Raw genomic sequence first — 27,713 nt, 5'->3', positions numbered from 1 at the left:
CCATGGCAGGGGGCTATGTGGAGACAGGAGGCCCCGGCTGGTGGGGTGCTGGTGGGGTGCAGGCACCACTAGGAAAGCCATCTGGAGGTTTATCAGAGATACTCGTCTGCTCCCCCAGTGATCCTGCTCCTAGGTACCTAGTACCAAAACTGAGGTACTGGAATGTTCCCAGCTGCAGAAGCACCCTGGGTAAATCTCTAGGAGTCACGGTTATGAACGAACTGTGACGACCTCCAGCAACACGGGCCACCTTCACAGCCCAACACCTAAGAACAGAAGTGTACGAATTGGTTCAGGTCAAGCCCTAGATGGGCAAATTCCAGCAGCTGGGCAGGTTTGGGTCCTGGGCCTTTCTTGAGCAGGGTGCTGGTGTCAGGCGTGTGACGTGTGAACACCCACAGTCACGACGCCTCATGGTCTGTGCTCTGTTCCATGTATGCTGTGCTTCAATAAAACCCTGAAGTAGAAAAGACATGCACCTGGGAGGGGAGCCAGGCTCCCAGAGTCAGCAAATCAAAATACAGGCTGCCTGTTAAACCTGGACCTCAGACAAGTGAAGGGGGACAGTTTGTAGCATGCCTGTCCCCAGTGACACCTGCACTGCATCTGACAACCATGACGACCTGACAGCGATCAGTTTGGGGCCTGACCCGCCTGGGCTGAGCCGTGGTGTGCCCCACAGAGCCCCCAGCTCCACTCCCTGCAGGGTCCCCCCACCCGAGGCCTCCTCCATCAGCCAGAACCTGCCTTCCAGCTGTTCCCGGGAGCTGGCAGCAGCTGGGCTGGGAGCACGGTGGGAGGTAAATGGCCCCTCCGTGCTGCTGCTGCCACTCTGCCAGGAGTCCTGCATCTGGGCTTCATTAATCCCCAGCCCAGGCCTGAGCGGAGATCCGTCACCCGCTGCGGGCAGGGAGGGGCCTTTGGGGGGAGGCGAGCTGGGAGGCAGCACAGCAGTGTTGGGGGTGGTGCCAGAAGGGAAGAGGCGGCCCGGTGGGTCAGGCCAGGACTGCGATCCAGAAACTGCACCAAGGGGGTGAGTGGGTGCCAAGGAGCTGCACCAGAGCGCGCCAGCTGCCCCCGCCAGCACCTGCCCACCGCCTGTCCTCCTGACCACCCGCCCAGCTTCTCCACACCGTCCCACACCCTCAGTTCTCACCCAGAGCCTCGGGGAGAAGGCAGGGAGCCACTTAAGCTTACTCAGAGGAGGGAAAGAAGGGGCTCACCACCAGCCCACCAGAGCAGGGGCAAACAGAGGGCTGGCTGAGGGACCTTCCTCCCCCAGAAACTGCCCCACCCCACCTGGCAAGGCTCCCCAGAACTCACACCAGGAGGGCAAAGGCGGCATCAGCCCCTGGCACCCTCCTAGCACTGTCATACAAGGCAAAAGAGCTCCCGCCTGCAGGCTCAGGCCAGGCCTCCACCCTCTGTCCTCAGGGCTTCCCAAAGACCAGGACACTGGACTAGCATTCAGAGGAGCCTAAGGTGCGAGGAAACTTGGAACCGGCTTTTCTAAGCTCAGAGCAGAGATGATGCAGGCACTCTGTCCAGTCTAGTGCTGTCCCTGCACTTCCCACAAGGGACACTGGGCTGGGCTCCCTGCAGGAGCACCCAGGAAGGCAAAGGCATTGACCCGTGTGACACTGACTGGAATGTCAGGTAAAGAAGGGTGGGTACAGCCCCTGGTGTCCCTGCCCCAAAGTCACCTCTCCCAGGGGAGCCAGGCCCTGCCAAGACTGAACTGCCCTAAGAGACCAGAGGGGTGCAGCCAAAAGCACGGGTGCCTTTTCTGTGCATCTCTAGGGCAGTTCAGGAAGCAGCAGCAGACATGCTGCCCAAGGCCTGGCCTCAGGGTGACTGCTAGACTTGCATTTCTACGCTGTCCTCGCTGCTTCTCGTCCCTCGTAGACACTGCCATGCCACCATTCCTTGTCCCTCATTTGGAATCTTCTATCTTGCATGTCAGCTTGTGCTGCCCTGGCAGGAAGGACCAGGGCTCGGGCACACAGGTTGGTGTGACCTTGACCTCCCCAGTGGTCTGTGCTCCCATCCACTGCACATCTACAAGTCCAGGGCCACCACTGAGTTCAGTCACCCACTTGAGTGGGCACTGTCATAGTACAGACAGCAGGACACAAGGGATAGAGTCGGCCACCAACCCAGGCAGGGGATCGATCCATCATCTATCTACAGAACCACTCACAGGAACCCAGGGCCGTCCCAAATGCCACCTGAGCCGAGGTCACCAGACACAAGACCCCACGCTGCCTAGCTCCACAGGGAGGAGAGTTTAGGAACAGGCCCAACGAGTCTGCCTACTGCAAGAGCACAGGAAAGTGGCTTCCTGTGCAAGGGTGCCCAGGAGGGCCAAGGGGGCTTCTGGAGAGGGGGGGATATTTTGTCCTGTGGCTGAGTGGCAGCACACAGGTGGCCTTTGCCAGTACACTGAGTATCTACCTGTGGGAACTTTCCTTCGTGCATATTATAAGTAGACAAAGGATACCGGTGGTCAAGGGCACCCAACCCCCTCCTCGGTATTGTGGTAAAGACACAGAAACTCAGGCTCAGGCACCCCCGAGGCCCCCGGTCCTGCCTGCAGAGCTGTCCACTTCACCCCCTTTGCCGCACCCCCACCAAGTGCTCCTCTCAGCAAAGGACCTCTCCCATCTGCCGAGAGCCCCGTCCACTTTTGGACTCCACGAAGAAAACTGTTCTCACGTTTTATTTACAAAGATCTGTCCTTGTGGGCTTCTCCCCTGAGCTTCTGGGTTCCGAGCCCTGGGACTGCCAGGCTGGGCTTCCACATCTACAACAGCCCTTGCTGTGCTCTGAGGCCACCCCCTTCCAAGCGCAAGAGCCCGTCTTTCCCTCTTCTGGCCTTTTTCCTCTGTATCCTCCGATGGCCCTGAGGTTGGTGTCCCGCTTAACTGAGCCGCTCCGCCGGAGGCTGGGGCTCGTTTTCTTGGCAGCCCTCTGAGGCGAAGCAGTGGATAGCTCGAGCCCTTTTTTCACACCTCTTGCTGTCCAACCCCATCCCCCAGATCCTGTTCCTAACTGTCCAGGGCTCTCCTCCTGACTCGGCCCATCATCATGGTTGGCTGAAACCTCTGGGACCTCCCCTTCACTGTCCGTTATAGTCCTGCTGTCTGTGAACCTGACCAGTGTCAGGTTCACAGACAGCCTAATCCAAGACCCTGGTTCTGCCCTGGCTGACCCATCAGTGAAGGTGGGCCTCAGGATGGCCACAGGGCCTGCCCAGCAGGTGGACTCTGATAATTCACCTAATTCTACCAACTTTCAGTCCATATTTCCGATAATGTTCCCCGGGATTGGATTATAGCCTCATTAAACACCCGAGGACACCCAGACAGGCGCACTCCACTGTCCTTCCAGACTGTGGTTCTAGCTAACCTGTAAAAAACAAACGAGGCTGTCTAGTAAGATCTATTCATAGGACTCCTAGAAACCAGTGTCCTTTTCTAAGTAAGTGTACACACAGCATCCCTGGGTTGTGAGGGACACATCAAGCATTCTGCCCCCATCTCCCAGAAGCCCTCCCACCTGCAGGGGTCCTCTGGGGCCTGGAGGCCCCATCTGCACATCTCCCAGCACAATGGTGGGGTGTCCTCCTACGGGGTTGGGGGGGTTGTCTGAGCCTCATTCTCCACAGCCGGAGGCCTTCAGATAGCAACTCCAAGATCTGAGGCTTCAGTGCCCTTGGGCCACTATTTGATTCTAGAAGAAATATCGCTCTCCTTACTAGAGCCTTGGTGTACTCTGTAATCATCCCAGAGATTTGGGAGGCTGAGACAGGAGGATTGCAGCTTAGTGAGACCCAGTTTTGTGACTTGTTTTAGGAAGCTTCCATCCTCCCTTCCACCTGACTAGGCAGTCTGTGGAAGCTGGTTCTCTCTTCCCCTCTTTTTGAAGGCCATGGCGAAGCAGCAGGCTAATCAGCAGTCACAGATGGTGAGGGAGGCGGGTCCTGTCCCTGAAGTCCAGGAACATCAGCTTTCAGCCGGGCTTCCCCTTCCTCCTGAGGGCTCTTGCGTGTGGCTGCAGGGGTCTGCTCTGGGCATGGGAACACGCTGGAGGCTAGGATGGAAGCTCGAGTGGCACTCTGCTCTTTCTCGCAGCTCCTCAGAGCCGCCCCGGGGGCCACCTTCTTGGAGCAGAGTTCCCTCCAGGAGCCTCCTCTTCCTTGGCCCCATTTCAGATGGCTTGCTCTCCTGTTTACTTTCATTTTTCACGGTTAAGTTCAACGTTTCCCTAAATCTGCATGAAGTCTTGATCAACAGGACGGGGGCTGGGGGTGTCGCACAAATGCACTAATGTCAGTGGGAGTTCCTGCTTTGTGCTTAACGAATGGAGCGAATGGAGCGGACTGAGTGTGACAGCCCCTCACACAACAAGCCGCCCTTCTTCCTGGGGTCAGTCTGGGCACTGAGCCCAGTGGGGCAGCCACCAACCAGGGCAGAACAAGGAAGCCAACAAGCTCCGCCCACACTGGCCCACAGGCAGAGTGGGGGCTGAGCTCCCTGGATGGCTGGCAAGACAGCCAGGCCCAGTCTGGAAGGACGGCCAAGACACCTTGGAGAGGAAAGAATTCACAGGAAGTAGCCGCACACTCAGGGCACAGGCACAGCAACACGGTGGCCCAGTGGGGGGCTCGTTTTCAGCATCTAGCTACTCCTTGGTACCTTCTGAATTTTATAGCACTTGAATGCTTTATCTATTGGAAAAGAAATAACATTTCTACATAAACAACTTCATCCAGATGAGGAACCCTCTTTTCTAGTGAAGCCCGTGGCCCAGGGCATTACCCTACTGAGCTGTCTGTCTGAAGGTGAAGATCACCCCTTCCTGCCTTCATTCCCTGGCCTTTAAGGGACCAGGAGCTACAAAGAGACCCTTCAAGACACTGGTTCTCCAGGTCACAGATTAATGTGGCTAGAAACTCATAAATCTTGGATACGACAAAGGAAATTTTGAATATCTTGGGAAACTGCAGATTATTAACACACACTCGCGCGCGTGCACACACACACACACACACTGTATTGTGTCTACTTCGGGAGTGGAAGAAAAAACTCAAATTAGGTCCTTGTCTCACAATGACGAAAAACTGGCTCCACCTGGGAGTAAGACAGGAACAAACTCCTGTCAGTAGGTACTGAAAGAAAAAAATAGGGCTTTTTTGTGGTCTCAGGGAGGGAAAGGCCTTCCTATTCATGGCAAGCATTCAATTGCACAAAACGCCCAGTCACCTCTGTAATTCATTCATGCCATTTTTCTGAAAAGACAGATCTGTCCTAGAAGGTGTGCTTTAGCATGCACCAGCATTGAAAGAAAAAAAAATTTGAGGAAAAAAAAAATCGTGGTTTATTGAAAAATGCCACCTATAAACAAGAAGAGAAAATCCATTTCACTACCATCAGCACAACCAGAACCACAGACCGTGTTCTGTGACCACCGTGGGTGACTAACACTGAGAATGCTCAGCGTGAGGGAGAACGGGGGCCACAGGCACTGTGGTGGTACCTGGGCAGTAGTACCAGCCGGCCCAGCTTTCCCTGGAGGCCAGACGTTAAATGTGTACAGGACAGGACTGCAGTTTCCCGTCAAGGAGGTTATCTTGTGAAGATGTCTGCCCCAAACTCGTGCACAAGGACAGTCATGGGAGGGCTGGTTTTGTCTTGGGAGAAGATGGTTCCGAGGAGCTTCTGCAGACAAGGGGGATCTGAGACAGGACCCGTGGTGTCTAGGCTGGAGGCCAGACAGAGGGTCACCCAGAAAGTGGGGACCTTTTCTCTTTGGGGAGAAAAGGAGGACTGCGGATTCAAGGGCAATGTGACAACCCTCTGTCTTGTCTCTGGTGCTGGGGACCTGCTAGGCAAGTCCTCCACCCCTGAGCTATCGCCCCGCCCTACGCAGGCCACCTTGAGATGCCTGTGGGCTCCCAGCTCTGCTCTTTATCGGCTCCCCAAGGTCCATTTATTGCAGGCCTTGAAGGGGCAGACCTGGCAGTTACGGTCCTGAGTCTACGGAAGGGGGCGAGTTCTGGCCAAGAACACCAGACAGGAGGAACAGAAACCAGGGGGTGAGGAGAAGCAGGGGGAGCCATGAGACTGGGGGGCTTGGAAGTTTCTCCTCAGCTAGGATGCCCTGCGAGCAGGACCAAGATTGGGTAGGAATGCCCCGAGTCCACGTTATACCCAAGAGCCCTCCCCGAGGGAGGCAGAGTGGGTCCTGAGCCCCCTTCACACAGGAACAATGTATTCTGAAGCTCAGGTGGCATCACGCCGCCACCTCTCCTTAAAGGAGACGTGGAGAGGGGAGGTCTGGAAGGTGGGCAGACTGATGTCAGTCTGGTGACGTCAAGACAGTTTATGGTGGTGTGGTCAGTCTCCAGGTCCTGAGGCCTCATGGCCTTCATTACCTGATTGGTAGATAGGGCTGGAAAGTCCCCTAAATTACAGGTTTCTTAAAATACCATATTTCTCTTTATTCAATCTACTTACAGGGGCATTAATCAGCAGTACATAGGTAGACTCACAGCCTTTCCAGGATTCTTGGAGTGACAGGCCTGGAAAGTAGGCACAACTTTTTCCCCCCCTTGGTACCAGGAATTGAACCCAGGGGCACTTAATCCACTTAAGCACACACCTGTAATCTCAGCTACTCTGAAGGCGGAGGCAACAGAATCACAAGTTTAAGGCTAGTCTCAGCCACTTAGTAAGATTGTGTCTCAAAATAAAAAGGATGGGATGTGGCTCAGTAGTAGAGCACCCCTGCGTTCAATCCCCAGTACTGCGGAATTTTTTTCCCTTGTACTTCCTTCATGTCTCCTTTCTACCAACTTATTATCTCTTCTATTTTACCTTAGTTTCGCATACACTAGGGAATACTATGCAGCTCTGAAAAAGAAGGAAGTTCAAAACACACACACACACACATGCATACACACACAAGAAAACCAACCATTAACAATGTGGTCCTGTCAAAGCAAATGGGAAACTGGGTGGGACCACATGGGCCTTGGAGACCAGTCTCAGGCACCTGGACTTGGTCATGCAGGCCAGAGGGAGTGAGGTGAGGCAGAGAGTTGATAATCACAAGTATCAACAGGTCTCTGCAGGTAGATTGTGGGAGGAGGAAGGGACAGGAAGCCTCTGCTCCCTCCCAGATGAAGACAGGGAAGTGAAGGCAGGAAAGGGCAGGAAGGAAGTAGCTGATTTAGTGACCCAGACAAGGTACCAGCCATCACAGAGTCGAAGTGGCGAGGCAACCATGAATACGGACGTAGGATTTATGATTCAAAAGGCAGAAAGCACAGGATTTGGGGGTAAAGGGGATGATGGGGGTGGGAGCTCCAACCTGGGCGACAGCACAAGTGAGCTGTGGGGAGGGGAGGAGGTGGGGAGGCTGGAAGCAGGCAGGTTGGTCTCCGTCTCCTCAGATCAAACAGAAATCCCAGGATCTGGGCTGAGCAGAGACCATGCCCACTGAGGCCCCTAGAGGGCCTTGGCAGTGTTCAGAGGATTCCAAATACAGAACGAAACTCCCCTCTCAAGACTGTGGGGAGGCCTCCTCTCCTTCAGCCAGCTTCAGAGCGAGGAGTCTGAAGTTGAGCCCAGCAGGACCCCGATGGGGGGTCTGTGAACACAGCATACGCCTGGCTGGGCCCTGAGGTACCAGGAGGCAGCTAACTCCAAGCCTGCTCGCAAGAGCCACCCTTGGGAGGGCTGCAGGGGAGCAGCCCGATGGCAGGCAACCCTGGAGGTGCCTGCAGAAGGCTGGAGTGGACAGGGGCAACTCTGAGCTTGAGTAGGCCTGGAGAGGCGATGGGGAGCAGTCTGGTAAGGGCAGGGCAGGGCACTCCCTGTCACTGTGGCCCAAAGCAGAGAAGGAAGGTGGAGAGACAGGGCCAGACAAGGCCAAGTCCAGCCAATGGGTCTTTTCCTTCTCTCCCTCCCTCCCTCCCTCCCTCCCTCTCTCTCTCTCCCCCCCTCCCTCCCTCTCTCTCTCTCTCTCTCTCTCTCTCTCTCTCTCTCTTGCAGTTCTGGGGACTGAACCCAGGGCCTGTCCATGTGAGGCTAGCTCTCTATCAACTAAGCCATGTCCCCAGCCCCAGCTAGTGGGCCGTATCTCCTGGGCTTAGTTCCTCTGTTCACTTCATTTATCATCTGAAAACAGTTTATAAAATAGGGTGCCAGCAGCAAGCCTGGAAGATGGGAAAAGCAAAGGCCGGAGCTGTAGCTAGCTCGGTGGCAGAGTTCCAGGGTCCCGTCCAGTACCTCCAGAGGAAGAAAAAAAGAATTTGCGAAGTACCTTTCCTCCGTTCTATTAAGATAACTGATGGCAAAGATGAATGCTGAACAGAAAATAAAACAGAAAGATGAACTAAGAGTTAGGGAGGCAGCAGGATGGGGTGACCAGCTGAGGTCTGAATGAAGAGAAGGAAACTGTCACCAAAGTTTGGGGAGGAAGCCCCAGTGAAAAGAGGGCAGAAGCTAAGTATACAAGGCCGCATTTTGCTAATAAGACCATATTGAGCTGGGTGCAGTGACACATGTCTGTGATCCCAGAGACTTGGGAGCCTGAGGCAGGAGGAGTGAGAGTTCAAAGCCAGCTGTTACCGCTGTCGACCAGTGATGAGTCCCTGCTTCCATTTAGAGTGGAAAATAGAAGTTTATTAAAGGACAGCAGAAAAGACTTTTCCCGGAGGAAGAAGGGGACCCAAGAGGTGGAATCCGTGGAAGTGCGGTTGTTTCCCCTTTTTATAGTTTTCGGTGATGGAATGTAGGTGGGAGGCCGAGGGGTGGGACATAGGTGGGCCAAAGAAGTAATCTGGGCACTTCAAGTGTGCTGTTCATTAACACTTCAGCATCTTCAAGTTTGCTGTTCATTAACCTTTCTTTGGGATGGGCTATCTTCAAATCTGTTGGGGGCTGTTTCCTGGACTTCATTAACATTTCAAGAGTTGCTCAACTTTTCCGGGAATTCATTCTCACCATGGCCTCCATTTTAGATTTCACTCGATATTAGACCCAATTTACCTAACTACACTGACTACCTAATTTTAAATCTGGCTTCACAGCCTCAGCAACTTAGAGAGGACCTGAGCAACTTAGCGAGAAAAGAAACAGGCTAGGATGTGGCTCAGAGGTTATGCAATCCTGGGTTTGATATCAAATAAAATAAAGAAAAACATGTTAAGAAAATCAGGGGGCTGGGGTTGTGGCTCAGCGGTAGAGCGCTCACCTAGCAGTGTGAGGCCCTGGGTTTGATCCTCAGCAGCACATAAGAATAAATAAATAAAATAAAGGTATCGTGTCCAACTACAACTAAGAAATAGTTTTAAAAAGGAAAAAGAAAAAAAAGGCTCTTTCTTCCTTCCAGTTGTGAAGAACTCATTAGTGAGTTGCACTTTCCGTTCTCTTCCTGGGGCAGGGGCTGGGTTCAGGAACTGGGCAGGAGGCTTCCTGGAGCTGCGGGGAAGATGGGGCGCCCGCAGGACTCCAGGAGTGAGCACTAGGGGGAGAAGCACCTACCTGCCCCGGGGGGTCACGTCCAGGAAGAACTGCACAAGAGCCAGCAGGTTGTGGTGGTGGTCGGACACCCAGCTGAGGGCACAGCACAGAGGCTGGAGCTGTGGGGACAGGGGACACCTGGTGGGCTACTTTCCATTCTGACCTGCCACCCAGCCTACCTGGGGGCGAGGGCAAGGTGGAGGCCAGGACGTCCCCATCCAGGGTGCTCTGGGGACGCATCCCCATCCAGGGTGCTCTGGGGCCACCCTTGGTTCCCAGAGACAGAGCCCTAGGGGTCAGATGCAGCGCTGGGGTACCTTCCCCGGCCATTCGCGGATGTTCTCCAGGAGCAGGAGCAGGAGCTGCTGGAGGTCGCTCTTGGGCATCAGGCGGAGCCCCACGTCCAGGCTGGCGCGACAGAGCAGCTCTATGAGGCCCAGGAGGTGTGCGTCTGTGTAGGCCCCCGGCTGGGCTAGGGCACACAGCGTGAGGAACTGGAAGGAAAGGGGTCGGAGGGGCCACATGATGTGGGAAGAAGGGCCTGTGGCGTCTGGTTCCCTGACAGATGGTCAGGAGGGACTCGCGCCATGAGCCCCTGTGGCCGTGCTGAGAGGAGTGGGAGAGAATGAGCCTCGAGGCCTGGAAGAGGTCTGGGGCCCTGGGGCAGCGCAGGCCCAGGGAGGGCAGTCTCCGCACGGGTGCCAGCAGCTGCAGGGCACCTGCCGCAGTGCTGAGCCAGCGCACGGGGTACAAGGACGCTCCAGAGCCAGACTGCTGAGCTGCGGCCAGGCAGGGTGAGGCCTGACTCACCTTGTAGATGTAGCTCAGGCTCAGGTCCAAGGCCACCGCCTGGGGAGGGTCCTGCTGCTGCAGCCAGCTCAGGCTGGCCTCGCTTTCCAGTAGTCTAAGGTAGAACAAAAGGACAACAACGCAGGTGACAAGGTGTGAGAGGATACGGGGCAGAGGGGGAGTGAAGGTAGAAGACGAGGGTGTCCAAGGCCACCACCCCTTGGCATTGGCTTTCCAGAGGAGCCAGCGCAAGGTCTGCCTGCCTTCAAGATGGTGGGTGGGGTTGCAGCCATCTTGGGCGTGACTGGGCAGGGACAGTGGCCTCCGAGCCCCTCATCTAATGGCAGGATCTAGCTCCTGGCTACACAGGTTCCTCAACATGAGAGCTGGCGCCCCCAAAGCCAGTGGTGTGTGCCGGTGCGCATATACACACACACACACTCACACTAGAGAGAGAGAGAGAGGGAGAGAGAGAGGGGGAGAGAGAGGGAGAGGGAGAAGGAGAAGGAGGGGGGTAGAGGAAGGGAGAGAGAGGGAGGAAGGTGGGGAAAGAGGGAGGTAGGGAGATGGAACACTTGAGCACCCTTAGAGCAGAGCCACAGCCTATCACAGCCTGATCTGTGAAGTGACATCCGTTGCTTCTGCTGATTTCTACTAGTCACACAGGGCAGTCTGTCTTGGTGGGGAGTGTGGACACTGGGGGGTGGGGACCACCATGGGGCCAGCTCTCACATGCGTTCCATGTAGACTGAGCTCGCCAGTCTTGGCTTTCTGGGACTTGGGAACGGGACTTCATGCCCAATCCCTCCCCTCAAGGGTCTTCCTCAGGAGTTCTCTTTCTGAAATTCAATGATGCACTGAAAAGCCCACCATCTGGGGCTGAGGTGGTGGGTCTGTCCCTAATCAAGCAGGGCCAACTTCAGAATAAAAACCACCCTAGAGAACCCCTTCCAGGTGCGGCCTCGATCTGACAGCTGCCTGAGACAAACACAGCAGAGCTGGGTCCCTAGTGGTGGGAGGGATCTGCTGAGCTGTAGCTAGGTCCAGGGGTCAGGGCCAGGTGACGAAATCCCTTCTTTAAAGATGAGGGTCACACTGAGAGTGGTGAGATTCTTATGGCAAAAGTGACGCCAGTGAACAGCACATTCATGTCATCCTTCCCATGAGCTTCCGGTGCACACTCACTGGATAAGACAGCACACTCACCCTCACTGAATTATTCCGTTTCTGACAAACGTACATTGGAAATATACACACACACATTTTTATATATTAATGTCTCTTTTTTTTTTTTGTATTGGGGATTAAACCAGGGGCACTTAATACGGAGCCACATCCCCAGCCCTTTCTGAGTCAGGGCCTTGCTAAGTGGCTGAGTCTGGCCTCAAATTTAGAACCTCCTGCCTCGGCCTCCCAGGTCATTGGGATTATAGGCATGGACCACCACACCTGCCTGGTCATGTTGATTTTAAATAAGTGAGTTTCCTTATAAGAAGGCTCCCATTTGCTGTGTTTGCTGTCTCTTCTAAACTAGCTCATGGTTCCTGATAACAGGGGGTTCTCAGTGACTGAGATGCTGGTGATAATAATGTTGTTGAAGGCAGCAGCTCTGGTGTAGCCAGCCTGGCCACGGGAACGGGAGGAGCGCTGTCCCTGAAGCTCTGGGAAACGCCTCTGCTCATCTTCACCTCTTGGTGCTGGTGCTTCTGCTTGGAGGAGGAGAGATCCCTCTCCTAGGCATCTGGAAAGTTGGTGCCAATGGACCAAAGCTGGTGGTGGGGAGGTTGGCTGGGTTCAGCCCTGCTTCCAGATTTTAGCATTTATTAGGGCAGGGAATGGGCGAGGCTGGCATTTGCACATCTGGGCACAGGCTGGGCCTGTGTCAGTGTGTGAGGGGGCACCCTACTTCGTACCAGCTTGAGCAGGCACCCGGTACACAAAAATGGGGGGCACGTCTTCAGGTTTCCCACAGGGTGAGGCAGCCGGAGTCTTCTGTAGACAAACAGGCTGCAGACAGTCTGCTGCTGCCAAGGGAGGAGGAAAGCAGAAGTGTGAGCTGGTGACACGTCTTCTCTGAGCGGTGGAGGGAGTGCGGCTGTGACAGTGCTCTCTCCTGCCTGAGAAGGCATGCCAGTCTTGCCAAGTGCAGCGGTCTCCCGCTCTAAGTACCGTCATCTCCCCAGTCCTTGTCCTTGGGAATAGCAGGGGAACAGGGAACAGAATGGGGGTCCTTGGCTCCCACCTTTCTGAGCAGTTGCTGGAGTGCCCTGGTAGTATCTGTGACCACCATTCTGAGATGCAGCTTCGTGGGGTCCCCAGGACTCCACCAACTGCTCCAGCGAGAGGCCAAGGAGCCCAGGGGAATTGCTGGCCCACCAATCCTTGCTCCCTCCTGGACTCAGCAGGTTAAGAGTGAACTTATGGTCCCTTGTTGGGACTTGGGAACCAGGACATTATACCCCAGCCTGCTGGCCCTGCCTCAGCTGTGGCTTAGGGCTCATAGTCTGCAGCCAGGAGCTGAAGCTTAGGTCTGGGTGACACTGATCTCTGACCTCTACCTGCTTCTATATCCATCTTCCCCACATGTTGAAAAATATCTATAACTGAGCATCTTCACCTCCCCCTCCCCAGGAGGACGAGGGAAGGGTCTCCAGGCAGAAAACCTCCTGCTCCCAGAGGGTAGATGGTAGTATCTGGGCCCTGCTGCCACCACCATCAAGAGCTATCTGGCAGCAAGCAGGATGCCCTCCGCAGGGCTGCACCCAACTGCAGCTGTCCCTCTTGCCATGGTGAGGAATGGCCACCAAGCTAAGGGAGGGGGCAGGAAGGCTAATTTTACCTGGATTGAATTACACCATCAAAAGAGGTCATTATCAACTGCCCCGTGCTGGACAGGATGTCCTTTCAATGTGCTAACTATCATTTATTTATCTGTCTGGCCTCTGCACAGGGCTGTCCTGACAGCCAGGCCCATGGATCTGAGCAGGACTCATCATCTGGTTTTGTGCTCAGGAAGCAGCCTTGGGAGACCAGCCATAGCTGGACGGTCCCTGTGTTCCCCCGTGAGACCGGAGCACTGATGAGCCCATTTTGGGTGGCAGTGTGGGCGTGAGCCCCTTCCCAAGGGTGCTAATGCTCTGGCTCCTCCTCCTCTGCCCCTTTGACCCCATATATTCCCTGTTTTCCATCCCCAGCCTTGTGACTGGGCAGGGACTGCTTATTTTCAACAAGTGGACACCTGGATGACCGCAGGGTTCAGCTGTGGAAGGACTGTATCCTTCTGAAAGAAAATCCTGAAGCACGTTCAGATAAAAGATGGTGATGGATTTGAAAGAAATCTGAGATTAAAAACCAATAGTGAGGGGCTGGGGATGTGGCTCAAGCGGTAGCGCGCTCGCCTGGCATTCGTGCGGCCCGGGTTCGATCCTCAGCACCACATACAAACAAAGATGTTGTGTCCGCCAAAAACTAAAAAATAAATATTAAAAAAAAAAAAAAAACCAATAGTGAGGGCTGGGGTTGTGGCTCAGTGGTCGAGCGCTTGCCTAGCGTGTATGAGGTACTGGGTTAGATTCTCAGCACTGCATATGAATAAAATAAAGCTCCATCAATGTCTTAAATCAAAAACCAATGGAGAGGCTATAATCCCAGCAGTTTGGGAGGCTGAGGCAGGAGGGCTGAGGCAGGAGGACCATGAGTTCAAAACCAGCCTCAGCAACTTAGGCCCTGAGCAATTCGGTAAGACCCTTTTTCTAAATAAAATAGAAAAAAGGACAGGAGATGTGGCTCAGTGGTTAAGTGCCCCTGGGTTCAATCCCTGGTACCCAAAAGAACAAAAACAAAAACACAATAGGAAGGTTGGGCATCGTGGCACACACCTGTAATCCTAGTGACTTGGAGGACTAAGGTAGAAGGGTCACAAGTTTGAGGCCAGCCTCTAAAACTTAGTATGACCTTATCTCAAAATAAAAAATAAAAAGGGCTAGGGATGTGGCTCAGCGATAAAGCACCCTGGCTTCAATCCTCAGTACCCCCCCCCCCCGCGAAAGCAGTGAAAGGCACATCTTCCTCATAGCAACCAGAGGGACAGCTGGGTCACGGGGCCTGTGCACAAACAGCCCTTCATTTCTAGCCTTCGTCATTATAAGGCTCTGTAGTGTGCCCCTCCCCCAAAGATACCCAGAGGCATCTCTTCTGTGGGGAAGTCCTACATGAGGACCACCCTAGAAGGCATCAGAGAAGAAATGCCTGGCGTGGAGTCATTGACACAGGGCAGGCCTCTAGTGTGGTCAGGAGCAAGAACGGGCAGGCCATAGGGAGAGGGTGCTTCTTGGCGATTGCTCCTGCGGCCTACCTCCCTGAGGATTGTTGAACCCTGCTGGGGAGGTGCTGAGCCTTGCTGGTGTCTCCTGAATGTTCTGGAGGAGCTGTCCCCCAACCCCATGGCACCATCCAGGGCCTTCCCAAGCGCTGTGGCAGCCAGCCACCCAAGGAGTAACTGAGCATCTTCACCTCCCCCTCCCCAGGAGGACGAGGGAAGGGTCTCCAGGCAGAAAACCTCCTGCTCCCAGTGGCTTGGCAGGTGGACCTCAGCCTGCTCTTACAAGGCTCAAGCTGGGACCTTTCCCATGGCCATCAGCCAATCCTCCAGGACAGCTTGGAATCCTCCTGGGGGAAACGGTGTCAACGGCCGGGTTAAGGTCTGGGGTCCGTGGAAAGGAGGCAGGGGGTCAAAACAGCAGGTGAGGGCATGAGACCACACAGCTCTGAGCTCTGCCCTAGGACAGCACGGCTCCCTGTGCCTGAAGAAGCTGGAGGCCTGCGTGCTGGGGTTTGTGGAGCAGTGCCGAGATGATGTGCTTAAATGGCAAGAGTTCAGAGCCAGGTAGGTATGGTGGCACATGTCTGTAATCCCAGCAGCTCATGAGGCTGAGGCAGGAGGATCAGGAGTTCAAAGCCAGCCTCAGTAATTTAGTGAAGCCCTAAGTAAGAGAGCCTATCTCTAAATAAAATATTAAAAAAGGCTGGGGATGTGGCTCAGTGGTTAAGTGCCCCTGAGTTCAATCCCTGGTACCAAAAAAAGGGCCACAATTCTAACGCCCACCTGCCCCCTGCAGCCTCTGGAGACAGCCGAGTTGCTCCGCAGTGTGAAGGGCAGGAAGCAGTCACACCTTGGCAGAACCAGTAAGAGAGGGGAAGGGGAAAGTGGCTTTGGAGTGTGGAGTCTAACCTGGTGGTAGATGGTTTCCAGGGCCACCTCCCACTTTCCAGGGAGAGCTCGGGGTTCATCCAGCAGTCAGAAGTAGCTCTTCTGATCCCCTCCACTGGTCTCCCACTCCATGTGCATTTGCTTTTTGGAGTGAAATTCAAATTTCCCCCACTCATCTGAGACAGGGGTGTGACTGAAGCTCTGCATTAGGAAGCGGCAAGTGGCTTCTTACACCAGATACGGACACCGGGCTCCGGGGAGAGGGGCAGGAGCGCTGGCTGGCACACGCGTGGGGTGTTTCCAGCAGAGCTGAGTGCGGCTAGCTTGGCAGACAGTTACTAAACAGTCGTAGAGCAGGTTCTTAAGGAAGCGCCTGCTTTTCCTGAGGAGGAACATCGCCAGTCAGCCACCAGTAGCCAGGGAGAGGCACCTCCTGGGCTAGAGGGACTGTTAGCTGGATGCTTGGTGGGAGCTCCTCAAAGAATCCTCCAGGAAGCCAGATGTGCCAGGATTTGCAGAACAAGATCATAACACTTTTACAGCCTGGATGTGGCCACTATCTGCTGATGACAGTTATGTGCGTATTGTGTGGCGCTGTCCTTTCCAGGGACAGTGCACATGCAAATTAGCATCACCGTCCACCAACTACCACACTCAGCCCAGGCGCAAAGTGGGCACACGAGAAACAAGAGAGCACTGTGGAAATGACAGGGAAAACCGCCTTGCTGTGTTCCAGCTGCCGTCAGCAGTGGACCCACCAAGAGCCCTGGAGCAAGGCTTGCGAGATGGGGACACGTCTGGGGAGCTCCCAACCATCCGAGAAGTCTGGGCTCCACCAGGAGGTGGGGAAGCGAGGTCTCACTCAGCAAGTGGCTGAAACAAACACTTGATGAAGAGGTGAGGCTCACCTACCCCATTCTCCCCAGGCCTGAGGCTGGGCGCATGGGAGCACACACGCCAGCCCTGGACAGATCTGCATTTCCAGGTGGCACATGCCACTGCTCTGAAGCTCCCCACCCTGAGGGCTAGAGCCAAGCCCAGTAACTGGTGATCAGAGGAAAGGCAGCAGAGGGGAAGGGAGGAAGAGGAGGCACCCACCTGCTGCCATGCTGAAAGGGCCCCAGCAGGTATAGGGCAGGGTTGTGGGCTCCCAGGCTATGGAACACCTCCATGACCTCCTGCAACGAGGGGTACCACAAGCGCATGTCTTCATCTGTCAGGACAAAGGAGGGCAGAGAGTCGGCTCAGAGAGAGGAGGGAAAGGCCCACTCCTCTCTCCAGAAGGCTGCCACAGGGATGTCTGGCGCAAGGCAGCCCCTTCCTGCTTCATCTGGCATCGCAGGTGTTATCATCAGACAGGAAGCAATGAATGGTTTCCGGACACTTGCTGGAGCTCTGCGAGCCTGTGCATGCTTTATCAGTCTTCAAGGTATGGCTACAGACAGGTGCAAGGGCCGAGGTGACGGTGCCCTGAGCATCCATGCTAGGCAGCCATTGGGTGCTTAGCTGCTCACAGCTAAGTGACACAAGGAGTCCTGAACCAAAGGCTCCGAAACTTAAGTTTTAGAGGACACTAGCCTCTAGTCAGGTATGGCGACATCTGCCTGTGATCCAAGCCACTGGGGAGCCTGAGGCAGGAGAATCATTGAGTTTAAAAAACAAAAAGAAAGAAGAGGCAATGCTAGCTGCAGTAGGCCCCAGCCCTCTGCTACCAGGGATACAGCCTGCTGTGGCTTGTCACTGCCCTCACTGTCACATCTGGGTGCTCCCTGGGCCTCTGCCTGCCAGCGGCATGCCTTGCTGCCCTGTCTTTTGGGCAACAGTGGCCCATAGGTACAGTCTCTCCGCACCAATTCAACAAGACACGCAGGACAATCTGCCCAAATCAACACAGACGGAAAGTTGTGTGTACACAGCGCCTTTTCTCCTGTCAGACCATTTAAGGGCACTGTCACGGCCAAGGGAGTAGAAAAATAACAAACAATGTGGTCAAGCATATCTTCCAAAGATGGCCACGTCGAGGTGGCCCATCTCGCACCACGGCTCCCCCCGCCCCCCTCACCAGGAGGCAGCGTCCACAGCTCCACCCTGCCGGCCACTCCTTCATGTCGTCTTACTCATCAATTCCCTGGCTTCTTGCCGGCCTCTCACCACTTGAATGCAAATTCTATGGAGGCAGAGGCCACATCTGTGTTGGTCATCTCCATGTGCCCAGGGCCCAGAGCAGTGGCCAGGGCACAGGGGAAGCTGAATAAATGAATGAGCGAACGGATGACAGGGATCCCAAACAAAGCACAACCTAGTTCTTCACAACTAAGAGGGGAGCTGTAGGTAGTCACAGGATGAGCTAGCAGTGTCGAGGACACAGATGTTGTCAAATGTTACACTTGACAATGGACAAGGCCATTGTCAAGACCCTGGCAGGCTGGGCTCAGAGCCATGAGCTCTGTCAAACCACAGCCGTTTCTGGAGGGTGAGAGTTTGGGAGAGTTCTGCCTTCAGGGCCCATGGTGTGCAGAAACTAGCCAGGTGTGAAGGGTCAACAGGGGCCCAGGGGAGACCCTGACTTTGGGCAGCTCACAGTGCAGGAGGGAGAGGAGCCAGCTAGGTGAATGAGCACGAGTGAGCGCATCTGTGACAACCAAGGCAGGAGAAGGTTACAGAACGTGCTCAGAGGAGGGGGACCTGATTTTTGGTGGACAGCAGGAACAAACAAGGCACCTGTCACAAGAGAGGGGAAGGACGTTCCAGCAGTGGGACAGACTTGATGAAGGCAGAGTAGCATGAAAGAGTGGCGGGGCAGAGACCAGAGACAAGCACAGGGCACAGAGCAGGGCAGGCTAGGCAGGGCCAGGGCTTCTGCAAGGACGACCGCCAAAAGCAAGCTTCCTCCACTCAGGGGTACAGCGAGCCCTGCCTGCTGTAGTCTGGCAGATAGCAGAATGCAGGCCCAGGGGCTCTGAGAACAGTCTAAGGACATTTCTTCCACAGACATCGAGTGTCTCTTTGGAAACGGATATGGGTCAGGACTCACCAACAAGCAATCAGACTCTCAGCAGAGAAAGAACTTTCTCGTTTGTTTTTTCCCTTTCGTGACAATACCTCTGGCCTGCTGCACAAATGAGCCGGGAAGAAGGAGGTATGCAGGGCACAGGGGGACCACTACCAGTGCCTCTGGGACTCACGCAGGTGGAAGACGGACACATAGGTGCATGGCTGCTGAAAAGCCCCATGAAGGGAAGTAGCACCCACCTACCAGAGCCCAGCTCGGAGCTTGGCGCTGTCCCCCTCCCCTCTCCCCCACCCAGTGATCACTCTGCACTGCAGAGGACCCTGGCCGACATGGGGGCAGTTTCAGAGGAGGTTGCCCAGATGCCCTGGGATAAATCAGTCCCCGTCAACAGCCCTGGAAGTTGGTAACATGATGACAGGAAAATCCCACCCCAGAGCCCATAATTAACACTGTCTGTAAGTAGGCCATGCGCTCAGCTTTTCCTCAGCACTGTTTGTCCCAAATGAGAAATTTCTGGAGAGCTGACATGGAAGGAAACCCAGACGTGAAGTGGCCAGGCCCCGCCCCCTCACTCAGTTTCTCCCGCACAGCTCTTCTGGAGGAGTGCTGGGGCAGTGCCTGGGCACAGGGCCTTTTAAAATGCCAGCGTAGGCAGCCCCTGGCAGCTGGGCTCTGTCCAGAGGCCAAGACTGAAAGCAGCCCTTAGGTGCCTCTCCTGGGATGGGAGTGATGTTCTGCGGGGTAAAGAAAGCACCAGGTCTAAAATAAAAGCCACCTTTTCGTCTGGGTTGTGCAGGAAGCTACCTGACCACTGCTCCAGGCACGGTGGTGCGGAAGGGCAAATCCACACTCATCCCAAGAACCTGCGCTGGCCCCAGGGCTCCAGGCCTGGCTCCCTGCTCCCCTCCCTGTGCTCAGCTGGGGCCCCGAAGGTGTGTGGGTAGTAGGCAGGTCCCGAGGCTGCAGGCCTCTGGTCTTATCCTTCTTGAGCCACCCCCAGGGTACATAGCTAGGAGTGTAGGGCTGGCTGCATTAGAGGGCCACGTGGTGCTATCTGCCGGGTCCTGAGTATCTGTGGCCACCCCTGACAGGAGGAGGGAAGGTTTCCATCACTTTTTCATTTTTTTTTTGCAGTGCTGGGGACTGAATCCAGGGTTTGCCATGTGAGGCAAGTGCTCTACCACTGAGCTACGTCCCTGGTCCCCCATTGCCCTTATGCGGGGAAGGGGCTGGTTCCTGGAGGATAGGGGGCTGGCCTCCAGACTGAGTCCTGATCCTCCCGGGGTCGGGGGCTCATAGCAGTCACCGGAGGCCTTAACTGTATTTCATATCGCAACTCTAATTCCTGAACTTCCCGCAGCACCTTTGTACTTAAATTGACACTTGGTCAGTGAGCTTTAGTTTCATTTAAAATGTTTATTGCGGGGCGGGGGCTGGGGCTGTAGCTCAGTGGTAGAGCGCTTGCCTAGCATGTGTGAGGCACGGGTTTCGATTCTCAGCACCACATATAAATAAATAAAGGTCCATTGACAACTAAAAGAAATATTTAAAAAAATAAAATAACATGTTTATTCACTCCCAAATGGGAACTGAACTCGGGAGCTGTTCTAGTCCTTCTGGGACCCAGCAGAGAGGAGAGGTGACAGGGTCAGTGAGGGACACACCACACACGTACATCTCAGGCACATTCTGGCCAAGATGGCCTGGGGGCAGGGGGACACTGGAGCAGGCCTCCCGAGGGATGCGGGTGACAAGGCTGTAGACAGGAGAAAGAGCCTCACAGACCAGACGGAGGCCAGGGGTTGCATGCAGGTGCTGAGGGAGGTGGAGGAGGGGTGAGGGGGACAAGCAAAGGTGAAGGGCAAAGGGAAGCAGAAGGTCTGAGGATCTATGTCCTCAGTGAGAAGGCAGACCTGCACCAAGCCCTTTGTAATTTAGTCGTGTGTGTGTGCGATGTTAGGGACAGAACCAGGGCCTCACCCGAGCTGCAGGTGCTCTACCGATGAGCTTCACCCCAGCCCTCGAGTCTGTTTGTTTTTTGATTTGGTTCCAAGGATTGACTCAGGGGTGCTTGATCGCTGAGCCATATCCCCATCCTTTAAAAATTTTATTTAGAAACAAGATCTTGCTTAGGGCCTCACTAAATTGCAGAGGCTGGCTTTGAACTCTCAATCCTCCTAACACAAAGACATAAAATCCTAGTCTCTTTAAACCCCAGTGGGTTTTGCTTTTTATTTTGTTCTTTGGCTCTGTGTAGCCTAACCTAATTCCAGCAGGTGTGAGTTGTGCCGGTCGGTGCAGTGCATCTCTATCCTGCACACTGGGGCCTCCAAGACTTACTTGCCTCAGCCTCCTGAACTGCTGAACTACAGGTGCGTGCCACCATACCTGGTTTCAACTCTGGGTTCTCCCCCCCTCCCCACTATTTGTTGTAGCCATTTTCAGGTACCTTAATGACCTTAATGACTTCAGTGTCCTTACGACTCGTTACATGGCCTCACTATTGACAGCTGTTTCTAAAATTTCTGCAGAAACACTTGCAGGTAAGCAGATTCACCAGCTGGCTAGCGAGTCTGGGTTTTAAAGCCACATACACTCCACCACCTGACCTTCAGTGTCAGGGCAGCACAGGGCACCGTGTCCTTCCCGACACCAAGCCAGTTCTTCCAGGGGGATGCTTATGAATCCTGAACTGGTCCCCGTTCTTGGTCTCTCCCCTCCTTTTCAAGCCCCAAACCTACATTCTTTCAGAATGGGTTCTGTTTCCTCTCTGTCCTACTAGTAGCTCCACAGGGTCTTGACTTCCCCTAGTCTTCCCACTCACCCTGAGCCTCAGGCCCTCCCTTTGTGTCCTGCTCTGCTGTTACCCACCCTACACTCCACCCCCATCCTGGAGGCCCTGGCCTGTCTGTTCCTGAGACAGTGTACCAGGGGAGGCCACCTCTCCTCTCTCCTGGCCTCTGTAACTCACACCACTGCCTGTGTCATCTGACACCGTAAGTCTTGGAGGCCCCAGTGTGCAGGATAGAGATGCACTGCACCGACCGGCACAACTCACACCTGCTGGAATTAGGTTAGGCTACACAGAGCCAAAGAACAAAATAAAAAGCAAAACCCACTGGGGTTTAAAGAGACTAGGATTTTATGTCTTTGTGATTAAAAAAGAGGCCTGCAGTGGGGCAGACCACACTTGGTGCAGGAACAGGACTGCGCCTGCAGGATCTTGGTGCCCATCTCTCTGCTCTGCCATCTTGGCATGTGCCTCCTGTGCTCCAGGTCATCCCATGGTCCAGGATGGCTGCTGGAGGCCCAGCTATCACATCTCAACTCCAGGCAACAATTTTCCACTTTGCCACCTAAAGTATACATTCCTGGATTATTTATATGGATGCAAGGCCCCTCTGTGTGACCTGGGACTTAGTACCAAACCACCTTCCCAAGTTCAGAAAGCAAGAATTTGAGACAGATTTAGACACAACCAAAGAGTTTGCCAGCAGTTTCCTGAATGGACAGTCGACTCCAGTTCTCTCACTGTGCATTTGTGAGCCTCAGATTTTTGGACTATAACTCATCTCTGGAATAAAATGAAACAGAAAACACCAAATGCAGGCAAGGATGGAAAGCGATGAAAATTTTCTTTCATCGCTGGTGGAAATGTCTACTGGTCCATACACTTTGCAGACAGCCTGGCAGCTTCTCAGAAAGCTAAACACGCTCTTACCATAAACCCTGGCAACTGCCCCTGAAAACTTAGGTCCATAAAAAATCTGCACAAAAATTTTTTTTCAGGGGTTGGGGAGTGCTGGGGATTGAACCCAGGGGTGCTTAACCACTGAGCCACATCTCCAGTCCTTTGTTATTTTGAGACAGGGTCTCACTCAGTTGCTTAGGGCCTCACTAAATTGCTGAGGCTGGCTTTGAACTTGCAATTCTCCTGGCTTTAGCCTCCTGAGTTGTTGGGATGACAGGTGTATGCCACCGTGCCCAGCTGCACATGAATGTTTATAACAATTTTATTTGTAATGATCAAAAATTGGAAGTAACCAGGATGACTTTCAATAGTGAACAAATTATGGCATCAGATATTATTCAGCAATAATAAAAATAATGAGAGCCGGGTACAGTGGTGCACACCTGTAATCCCAGCCACTCAGGAGGCTGAGGCAAGGAGGATCACAAGAGTTCAAGGCCAGCCTCAACAACTTAGTAAGACTCTATCTCAAAATACATTTTAAAAAGGGCTGGGGATGCAGCTTGGTGTAGAGTGACCCTGGATTCAATCCCAGGACCAAAAACAGAAAAAGGAAAAAGGAAATGATCTATGAAGACACAGAAAGCCAAGGAGGGACTTGAAATGCTCTTGTTGAGTGAAAGAAGCTGCTTGAGAAGCTACACACTGCACAGTTCCAACAGTGGGACATTCCAGAAAAGAGAACCATGCAGAAACTTAAAAAACGCTGTGGCTGCCAAGGACTGGGTGGGGGTATATATGAGATGCGTGGGGAGAACCCAAGGACACTTTTAGGGTAATGAAACTTCTGTATGATACAGGAACGAGGGACACGTGTCAGGACATTTGTTAAAACCCACAAAACTGCACAACCTAATTTAAGCCACAGATTTTAGTTAATAGTGACATTAATATTGTCCATCAATGATAACAAATATTCACACTAACATAAGATGCTGACAACAGGGGACACTGTGGGTGGGGGCAGAGGGGGTCATGAGAACTCTATGTACTTTCTTATCCATTCATCTATAAGCTGAAAACTATTCTCGAAAAATAAAGGCTGCTGCCAGGTGCGGTGGTGCCTGCCTGTAATCCCAGCGGCTAGGGAGGCTGAGGCAGGAGGATCACAAGTTCAAGGCCAGACTCAACAACTTAAGGAGGTCCTAAGCAACTCAGTGAGATCCTGTTTTAAAATGTAAAAAGGGCTGGGGATGAAGTTCAGTGGTGGGCACCTGCCTGGCATGCAGAGGCCTGCAAAGCGACAGAAGAGGCCACCCCACACAGTGCCTTGGGGGAGGAGCAGATGCTGGCAGGGCAAGGAACAGTGGCCTTTGTGCTCTTGTGCTCAGGAATCAAGGATCCAGCTGAGAACCAGCCATGTTCTGGGATCACCTGGGGAGCAGACATGACTGCTATCTGTGCGCCACTCCCAGCCTGGCTTGATTACGTGTGGCCTAGGTTTTGGAATTAAAAAAAAATTCCCAAGTGATTCAAATACCACAGCCAAGCTCAGGTCCCGCTGAGCTAAGGAAAGCTGTGGTCCTCCCTCTGGAACAACACGCAGGACATGCTTATGTGCTCTGGCAGGTGATGAGGCTGGTAGGGTGGGCGTCAATTCATGGAGCCGACCTCAGCACCCTCCCATGCCTAGAGCTCCAGGCTTTGCACCTGAGACCAACTGTCCATGGCCTGGGAGCCCAGGGGTTCCAAGTCCCAGCTGCTCATCAGCGTCACCTGGGGAGGTTTTAAAACCCAGGCAGGCTGCGCCTTGGAACCATCTCAGAGGACAGGACCTGGCATCAGTACTTTGTAAAGCTCAGCCACAGTTAAAAATTGCCATGGCTGGAAGCTGAGTCCTGGAGGAGCTACCAGCACCCTCTCTTCGGGGTCTAAAGGTCATATCAGAAGCGCTCTCTAGCTGGGTGCGGTGGCGCACGCCTGTAACTCCAGTGGCTCCAGAGGCTGAGGCAGGAGGATGGCAAGTTCAAAGCCAGCCTCAGCAACAGCAAGATGCTAAGCAACTCAGTGAGACCCTGTCTCTAAATAAAATACAACATAGGGCTGGGGATGTGGCTTCGTAGCCGAGTGCCCCTAGGTTCAATTTCTGGTATATCCACCCCCCCAAAAAAAATGAAGTGCTCTCCAGATAGGCACGGTGATGCACACCTGTGATCCAGGAGGCTGAGGCAGAGGGACTGCAAGTTGGAGGCCAGCCTCAGCAACTTAGTGGGGGCCATAAGCAAATTAGGGAGACCCTGTCTCAAAACAATACATGAAAAGGGTCTGAGGATGTAGCTCAGTGGTGAAGTCCCTGAGTTCAACAACCAGTACCAAAATAAAATAAAAAGTTCAAGTCACATGAATTTGCTGAGGCTGGCTTTGAACTTGTGCTCCTCCTGACTCAGCCTCCTGAGTCACTGGGATTATAGGCATGTGCCACCAGGCCTCTCCCTCTCATTTCAAAAGGTGTATTGAGAGTCTTGAGCGAAAGAGATGAGATAAGCACCTGTTATTGCCTGTCACTCTCACACCCCTGTGAGAGGTCTGTGCCCTGGGCCAGACTCATACCCTGCGGCTCTTCTCAGCCCTAGGTGGGCATCAGGAGCACTTACAAGTTTTCTAGAACTCCTGGTGCTGGGAGTTGAATGCTCCACAGGCACTGAGCTGGGGTAAAGCAGGAGTGACTGCCCCATAGACCAGCAGGCTCACACCCTGCCCTGGGAAGACCAGACTGCACATCCAAGCTTGGCCAGCACACACAGTTCCTCTCCGACGATCCACATAGGACAGGAGCAGCTGATGTCTGCTGCAGGCAAACAATGCTCTGTCCCTCACTCCTTCAAATAATAACTGCCGAGTCCTGTAGTGCGCCTGGCTCACATCACTGCCAGGAACCCAACAGAAGGTCAGAACTCCAAACCCCACAGAGACATGCTCCCTGCCCTGGAGCTCACAGTCCCAGGGAGAGGCAACTTCAATCATAGGATGCACATATCAACTGCAACTTGGGCCACAGAGGGCGGAAGGTGGAATCTGAGAGTAGAAGAAAGGGGCCTGGGCAGGCCCTGTGGAGGAGCCCAGTGATCTAGAGGAAGAGATGGGGTTAAGAAGGCAAAAGACAAGTTGCTGCTATGGGGAGGGAAGGGAGCAGCTTCATAGGTAGAGGAGTCCTTCAGTATGTACATGCACAGGCCCTGAGGCAGGAGGAATGAGCACAGACAGTGAGAGAAAGTGTGGGGTCTGATGAGCTGGACAGGTGGGTGACCACGCAAGAAACAGTGTGCATCACGCAAATGGCGTGGAGCTCACAAGCATTTCTTCTGCTTTCCAGGCCCTGATTATCTGTAAAATGGAGTCACAATTGTATCTACTTGTTGGAAAAAGATCAAATTAAACTCTCTTGAATGTTAGCTATTATTTTGCATTAAGTCATTTTTAATATCATATATGATAATAATGTTTTAAAGACAAAGATCAATGATGAAGTGAGTTACTTTGATCACTGAATTCTAATTTCACACTTTGAAAGGGCCAGGCCATGTGAATGACAGTGCCCAGGGAGCCCAGCCAAGGGGTCTCCTGGGTGGTCCTCCAAGTGTTTTCCTACCCCTTTGGGTCTACACGACGTTCTCACGGTAGCAACAGGGGATTAGGAGTGCAGCCGGGGTGGCAGACCTGGATCCCAGCTGGCCTGGGCCTGGACCATGGAACTGGCCCTGGGGAACCCGAGAGAGGCCTGTGTGTGAACGGAGCGTTCACATAAGTGCTCCACGTGTGGGTAACCCTCACTCCACCACCAGGAAGGTGCCATCTGCTGATGAGGGTGTCAAGCAGCCCCAGGGGCAGCTGTCCACATGTGGGGCCTCCACCCAGGAGCCTCTGAATGGCACACTTCCTGCCACCCCCGCGGGAGGCTTCCCTGACCATGTGAGCCAGGCAGACGCGGTGAGGTGAGGATGCCTCCTATAAGATAGTGGCGAGCACAGAGTGTCCACCAGATGTGCAGATGGATGGACTTGGGCTATCTGAAACCTTCTCCAGCTGACATGGTGGTGCACACCTGTGATCCCAGAGGCTTGGGAGGCTGAGGCAGGAGGATGGTTCAAGGCCAGCCTCAGCAACTTAGTAAGGACCCGAGCAACTTAGTGAGACCCTGTCTCAAAATAAAACATAAAAAGAGCTGGGGATGTGGCTCAGTGGTTAAACACCCCTGGGTTCAATCCCCAGTATAAAAAATAAATAAAATTAAAATTTAAAAAAAAAGCCTTCTCCAAAACCAAAAAGAAACAAAAAACCAACTGTGTGAGAATAGGCTGATATAGCCAAAGCAGAACAACAGATTTTTTTTAATATTTATTTTTTAGTTATAGCTGGACACAATGCCTTTATTTTATTTATTTATTTTTATTTGGTGTTGAGGATCCAACCCAGGGCCTTGCAAGTGCTAGGCGAGCATTCTACTGCTGAGCCACAACCCCAGCCCCAAGAATGACAGAAATTAAGAAGTATAGAGAGTACATGGAAGGTTTGTGCTAGCTCCTGTGGCTGATGTAATGATTTCTGATTCAGAGAGAATAGACTTCTGATCTGATAACAGCTGTTATCTTCTGCACACAGATCAGGCACATCAACCCATCATTTCCTCCAACCCTGAACACTCTTGAGGGTCAGCACTGGCTCTGAGTCTCCCTGTGGCTCCAAGCTGCTGGGGTTCCCAGGGGGTGACTGCCACGAGTCCTGTCTCTTCCCCATCTTCCCCAGCCTATGTCGTCACCAATGACACATCCTCTCATTCCCATGGGATGTCTCTGCTCAAAACATTCATGAGTCACCCTAGAGTTCCAATCCCAGAATGCTTGGCTGGCCTTGAAATGTTTTTGATTGATGATAAAACTATAAAAACATGCTAAGAGTTGAATGTGCTAGATGTATATTATATGACTTATACTTAAAAAAAACTAAAAAGCCAGGCATGGTGGCCCTTGCCTGTAATCCCAGTGACACAGGAGGATGAGGCAGAAGGATTGCAAATTCAAGGCCAGCCTCAGCAACTCAGGCCCTAAGCAACTCAGTGAGACTCTGTCTCAAAATAAAAAATACAGAGGGCTGGGGATGTGGCTCAGTGGTAAAGTTCCCCTGGGTTCAATTCCTGGTACCAAAGGAAATTCCCCTCAAAGAAAACTCAAATCCCTAACTAAAATCAAATCATTGACTAATTTGAATCAATCAGTTAAGGAAGAAATAATACTAGTTCTACACAAATGCTATCAGAAAATTGAAAAGGAAGTATCTGTTCTCATCCCAGTCTACTAAGTCAGCATTATGCTGATACCAAAACCAGAAAGAGGAAATTACAGATTAATATCCTTCATGAGCTTAAATGCAGAAATTTCTACAAAATTAAGCAAACTGAATACACAAAAAAAATTAGCATTAGCA

The 27,713-nt window shown here is 53.2% G+C and overlaps 1 protein-coding gene and 1 non-coding gene across 9 annotated transcripts in view; both read right to left on the bottom strand.

Moving 5' to 3' along the window:
* Nucleotides 1-27,713, bottom strand: part of Fam178b (family with sequence similarity 178 member B) — an 81,718-nt gene that overhangs the window by 26,449 nt on the left and 27,556 nt on the right. For 6 of the 8 annotated variants that reach the window (XM_046420093.2, XM_046420092.2, XM_046420095.2 and 3 more), the window contains 4 exons: nucleotides 16,627-16,741; nucleotides 10,341-10,434; nucleotides 9,848-10,024; nucleotides 9,552-9,649 (listed from right to left, as the gene is read on the bottom strand). In XM_046420093.2, the coding sequence (XP_046276049.1) occupies nucleotides 9,552-9,649; nucleotides 9,848-10,024; nucleotides 10,341-10,434; nucleotides 16,627-16,741 (484 nt within the window). The remainder of the gene's footprint in view (nucleotides 1-9,551; nucleotides 9,650-9,847; nucleotides 10,025-10,340; nucleotides 10,435-16,626; nucleotides 16,742-27,713) is intronic. The other 2 variants (XM_046420099.2, XM_046420096.2) reach the window with 1 other exon arrangement.
* LOC124076282 (small nucleolar RNA SNORA33) lies at nucleotides 20,969-21,108 on the bottom strand. Its single transcript, XR_006846315.1, has one exon. It is a non-coding gene; the product is annotated as a small nucleolar RNA SNORA33 (small nucleolar RNA).

This window comes from Marmota monax, unplaced genomic scaffold, assembly GCF_021218885.2.
Source record: "Marmota monax isolate L192 unplaced genomic scaffold, Marmota_monax_Labrador192_F-V1.1 WCK01_AAM20220418_F8-fsc00178, whole genome shotgun sequence".
In the NCBI taxonomy this organism is placed as follows: Eukaryota; Metazoa; Chordata; class Mammalia; order Rodentia; family Sciuridae; genus Marmota; species Marmota monax.
The sequence above is the reverse complement of the archived record's forward strand: the minus strand, read 5'-3'. Positions and strand labels throughout refer to the sequence as shown.